The sequence below is a fragment of the Echinops telfairi genome, unplaced genomic scaffold (genome assembly GCF_000313985.2).
Source record: "Echinops telfairi isolate 266 unplaced genomic scaffold, ASM31398v2 ScPeMD7_25;HRSCAF=90, whole genome shotgun sequence".
NCBI lineage: Eukaryota > Metazoa > Chordata > Mammalia > Afrosoricida > Tenrecidae > Echinops > Echinops telfairi.
The window spans coordinates 17,620,235-17,626,234 of NW_022103922.1; the positions used below are offsets into that span (position 1 = coordinate 17,620,235).

Genomic DNA, 6,000 nt, shown 5'->3' on the forward strand with positions numbered 1-6,000 from the left:
TTTAATTTACAAAATAGATCTAAATTTGCCTTTCAAGATTATTCCATTTACTCTGATGCCAAATTTAGATTATGAACTAATTTTCACAAAATTTTTTGCTTTTTTTGCCATTGATATTGCCAGTGCTGCTTAAATTTAGTGCATAGTTGTGGACAGACTCTGCCAAAACTTGAATCCGTTGTTTTGAATCTAATCCTTAAGAGTAAGTGAGAGTTTCTAAAATTTTGTCAATATTACTTTCAAAGGGTAGTCCTGTGGGTATTTTATAAACATTCTTAATAGTCACATGATTGAATTTATCTTCAATTTCGTTGATATTGCTTGCACTATTTGCTAATCTAGTTATGGAGACAGGATGAATAGATAGATAATTCACCAGCTTATGTGTCAAATTTGTAATAACATAAGAAATAGAGAAATTTAGAAATGACTGAAATGACAAATTATTCAGAAAGTTGAGAAACTTTAATTGAGGTGTCAATTGAATCATGATGGAAGGATAAGACATAGATGAAGAAAAATGATCTGTATTAGTAAACGTACCATTTTAAGCATATATTCTTAAGCTGTTCCACTGAAATCAGACACATTTTGGCATAACCTAATAATTAAAAGAGGAAGCAAAAATTAGAATTACATTGACATAGCACTTGTACTTAATGGATTTGTGATGGAATTTTACCAAGTCTGGGAGTTAACTGCTGTTACGAATATGGAATATCGGGAACTCTTGAAGTGCTCGTAGCCTGTGATTTAAGCCATTTCATTTCTAGATAGCAGTCGGCTAGAACAGTCTTTTTCAGAATTTTTTTTCCTTTGATCCCCACATAGAAGGGAATACATTTATGTCTCGTGACCCAGTATACACACACATGAAATAAAAGCTTCATGTACCAATAGTTGCCCTTACTACGTACAGTAAAGGGAAAACAAAATACAGTTTATGTCAAATGTATATTTAATTATCTTTTAATATCATAGCAGTCGCAAACAATGCAAACACTTAGGAAATCTAGTGTGAGTTCATTCTTTGAGCATAGTTCTTGCTAGGAATTTGTGCCTATCACGCTGGATTAGCTATTGTGTTCTATGCCACTGTTAAGAAGTACTCATTGTGATCATTAAATTAAATTTAAGATCCATCAATAATCTAATCTATAGCTTGCTAGCGACTACCCAGGACAAAATTTTACCCCTGTGTCTCGAGAAATGTTTAAGGGCATGCATTTGCATACTGCTCCCCTCCTCAGAATTGGAACACAGAAGAAACACATGCCATCAGCAGATGGGTAACTGTTGTATATTTATATGCTTGAATATCACGCTCAACTAAGGCAGCTCAAAAGCAGCTGGATCCATCAATATGGGCATATTTGGGAAGATAACATTGAGCGCACATAGCCAGTTATGGAATATGCATAATATTATCTTGTTTATATCAAGTTCAAAAATGGGCAAAGTTCTATGTATATTAAAGAAATATCTGTATGTCAACATATAAAGAAAGGGGAATGGAGGAGGGGACTCAGTATTTCATCATCGTTGTGACCCCTGCAGGGTTAGGAGGTGGTAGGTGTTCTGTGGGGGAACCACAGACTTCAAAGACAGTGGTAAAATTAGGATTCTTAAGTGCATAGTTCTGAGTACAGGCCTGCCTCTTCTGTTCATTATAATTCACACAAGTTACCACAAGTTATTTTTGTAAGTATTCAGTGTTTCAGTGTCAAAACTTGAATTAAACATAACACTTAAAGCCCCTCCCATCTTTTATCCTATTCCTGAATCTTACCCCGATGTTCACTTGGTTCCCAAGTCTTTTGGAGAGGCTTTGATAAAAAGCAAACCCGGGGGTACAAAGTAACTTTCAGGAGCAGATAAGCATTAGTGGTGGGCATCGCTGCTCTTTTCTGCAGCATCACTAAGAGTTGGAATTGACTTGACAATGGATTTGTTTTTTGTTTCTTATTTTGTTCAAAAAACCGGGTCATACTTAAAGCCAAGGGGATGAGTGTTTTTTTTAATGGTGGGAGGGGGAGAAAGGGAAGCTGAGAATTTAGTCCTGGGTATATATATACCAATTTAGGTATCTCTTGCAGTCAGGAAGAATATTGGTTTCAAAATTTTACTGGCCTTAATAAGCTGAAATATATTTACAGAGAAAAATGCTTTTCGTACCAAACAAATTTGTCATGTTTTCTCTTTTAAAAATCATACCTTCATGAAAGTGTAATTGTTTCTTTAAAGGAGTGGTTTTTTAACAAAAGGCACTCAAATGGGAGGTCAAATAATCTTTATTTTAGCTGTGTATTTTCTTTAATTAGATTTGTAAAATTGCCTTAATCCTCCTTTATACAACTTAATTGTGAGAGTTTGCGTCGTGTTTTTTTATTTTAAACGAGTAAGTGCCATCCTTATACATTTCTCTACAAAATTTATGGCGTGTCACAGGAAATGAAAGTGGTGATGCCAATTAATCTTCACTTCTAGTAGAAATCTGAAACCTTTAAAATATATACATTTGTTCCTTAGAAACAGCAGCTCACCAATAATTGTAGCTTTTCCCACAGAGAGAATCAGAACTGCAGCAGGCAATGCATGACCTTGCCCAGCAGAAGACTGCAGTAGATGAGGAAAATGCGCTCCTGAGGAATGAATTCAGTGACTTGCAGAGGAAATTTAAAGATAAAAATCATGAACTTGAGGTGTGTTGACTTGTACATAGTCTCGCTGGTCTGCTGCTTTGAAGTCCTCTTTAAGCTTTGTCAGCCTCTGTGGCACAGAAAGGGACACGCTTGGAGGGAAATTCGCCTGAGGCCCTGCTGTGCCATGCAGTGTTCTCACATGTGAAAAGGCTGAGCTTTAAAGATGCTTTAAAGCTAAGACTCTGAGCTTTATAACTTTCAGATAAATAGTTAATGATGGAAATGGAGCTAAGAAAGTAGGAGTGTGAATATGTGGCTTCTCGTAATTAGATTCTGATGGGACTGGCATTATTAATTGATAAAACCCAGGTCTGGGAGGATATGTCTGTGTGGGTCTCAAAAATAGCTGGGGACAGCATCAAAGGCAGCTTGATCAATTAATGGGCTCTTTGCAAATGTGTACTCATCAAAGCTGTCAACCAGTGGAAAAATATGACCCATCCACCTGCATGAAAAGAGGCCAATAAAAGTACACAGGTGACCTTGGCTATCAAATGGAGAAGCTGCTGCGGTGAAGGTAAAACTGCTTAGTTTATATTTGCTGATTACTTCTCACCCCCCTCCCTTTTTTTTTGGTTTATCGGCCCGGTGGTGCTGTACTGCAGGACACTAAGGAGTGTGTGCAGAAGGGAGAGCAAAACAGGCTGGTGATAAAAAACCTGGAGGAGGAAAACGAGAAATTAAGTGCACACTGCGCCGACCTGCTAAATGACCTGGAGAAACTGAGGAAGGAAGAAGCACACTGGAGAAAAGAAAATCATAGCATTGATGCCAAGATTAAGGTAGGCAATGCGCACAGAGCAGGCTTCTCTCTTAGGCTTCACTTCTGACAAGATGTTTAGTACATGTTATTTTCCTTACATAACAAGTTAGATATTCATATCTACCAGTGGGACTGGCATTAATTTACATGCCTTCACTTAAGACCCACAGCTTTTTAAAAATTGATGTTGCAAAGCCGGAAACTGACTTCAGATGGTTTTCCTAAAATGTAATCATTAAAAAATAAAGCAGATTGCATTTTGAAATAAAATATGATTTGGAAATATATATATATATATATATATATATATATATATATATATATAATCATAGGTTTTGAACATTTTCAATTAGAGCTGAAATTTATAAATATAATGAGAATTCATGGCAGTAAAATTTGAAGATTATTTACCCAGTTCCTTTATGACATAAAAGCACAAAGTGCTTAAATACTCATAAGTGTTTAGGTACTGTGCTCTTTTTGACTTCTTGGGACTTTCTTTGTTCATAACACAATTTTATTTTAACTAAAAGATTACACTTACTCAACTCACACACTGCTATCAACTTAATTCTGACTCACAGTGACCCCTGTGGGTTACTGAGACTAACTGTTTACGGAGTAGAAAGCCCAGTCTTTCCCTCAGAGCTGTTGGTGGTTTTGAACTGCTGACCATGTGAATCGCAGCCCCACACTTTACCACTACACCACCAGTTAGAATCTGTTTTTATAATACTCTTGCATTGTTTTTGATTAGTACTTTTTTTACAAAAAGGACTTTTGTGGCTTTTTTTGTATCTTAAGAATATTTATTTCTCTTTATCGTTGATTTTATTGGAAGGCTAGAAATAAAATTTAGTACTCGTAAATGGCAGTTGTTTTGTATGCACTATAAAATAATATATAACATAGACACATGCATATAATTATTCCGTGTTTATACAAGTGTATTGTGTAAATATAAGCTCCTTAGTTATGTGTGTATCTAAGCATATTATGAGTTTGTCTATGTAAGTGGGTAAAGGCACATGCATGCTGGACAGTGAATACGGAAGCCCAGAGGGTTAATGCCCTTGAATTTTGGTGTTATAGACAAACTTTGAATGCCGTCTGTAGATTACCGGAAGAATCAACACATCTCTCTTGGGAGAAGTGCAGCCAGAGTGCTCCTTAGTCTGGAGCTCCTTGGAACTTTGGACTTGTCAGGAGGGGCTAGTCCTTGGAGAAGGACCTTGTCCTTGATAGAGGGTTAGCAAAAAAGAGCAAGACCCTCGGATGGATTATGACAGGGGCTGCAGCGATGATTTAGACACGCAGGAACATTGTGAGGCTGGCACGGACCCGGTAGTGTTTTTGCTCTGTTGTCCAGGGGGTCACTTAAGTTAAGAGCTAAGAGAAGTGTTTTCCGGAATCTGTGAATCAGTCCCTTTGAGGGATATAAGGAAATACATGAAAAATTTTCATTGTACCAAGCTTTGACTCAGACCAGGAGAATATTGAATTCTGGAACATGTATTGTCTTAGTTTTTATTTAAAGTTTGTTCCACTATAAACCTTAAATAGTTTTGATAGTGTGAAAAGAATAAATGGTGTTTCCATCCACTAATTCATAGCTACATCAATATTAGATAATGAATTTCATTTTTTTATTTCTCATTCAAACAATCAGTTTTATGACTTTATTCCAGTGAAGTGTATCATTATCTCAAAGACACAACAATAATTGGAAGCTTTTTAAAAAATACTTTTATTGGGGGCTCTTACATCTCTTATCACAATCCATACATTCCTCCAATGTGTCAAGCACATTTGTACCTATGCTGCCATCGTCATTTTCAAAGTATTATCTTCCCACTTGCGCCCTTGATATCAGCTCCCCATTTCTTCCCCCTTAAACTCTTTTAATCTACAGATTTTGCCCCTCCATTTTATTCCTTTGTTGTGCAAATAGTTTATCATTGGAATAATCCAGGACATTTGTTCCTATTAAATGCCCATGGGCTAGGTTTTCCTGATTGCACACTTATGGTCCACTTGGTTGCACATTGTTCCTTTGTGTCTCGTTTCCGACTGTTGCCATTGATAAGACGCGCTGGTGGCATAGTGGCTTACTTGTTGGGCTGCTAACTGCCAGGTTAGAGATTTGAAACCAGCAACTACTCCACAGACGAAAGATGAATATTTCTATTCCCATAAAGACTTAAGACTTAGAACCACCTGAGCAGTTCTACTCTGTACTATCACTCTCTCACTGCCACCAAGTTGGCTCTCACTCACAGTGACCCTAGAGGGTAGGGTGGAACTGTTCCTGCAAGTTTCTGAGACTATACCGCTTTAACAGTCCCAGGTACAAGGGAACAACAAGCGATCCAAATTGGTGGGGAGGTGGGTGTGGGAGACCTGGTAGGGCATGATCAAGGGGAATGCAACAAACAGGAAGCGCTAAAATCCTGGTGGGGACTGAGCATGATAGTGGGACAGGAGGAGAATCAAGGGAAATAGAGGAAAGAGCTGGGAGGAAAAGGGCATTTATAG

The 6,000-nt window shown here is 37.4% G+C and overlaps 1 protein-coding gene across 1 annotated transcript in view; it reads left to right on the plus strand.

Moving 5' to 3' along the window:
- Positions 1 to 6,000, plus strand: part of CNTLN (centlein) — a 204,403-nt gene that overhangs the window by 40,108 nt on the left and 158,295 nt on the right. Inside the window, exons 4-5 of the mRNA XM_045289198.1 lie at positions 2,568 to 2,702; positions 3,308 to 3,484. Coding sequence (XP_045145133.1) covers positions 2,568 to 2,702; positions 3,308 to 3,484 — 312 coding nt within the window. The remainder of the gene's footprint in view (positions 1 to 2,567; positions 2,703 to 3,307; positions 3,485 to 6,000) is intronic.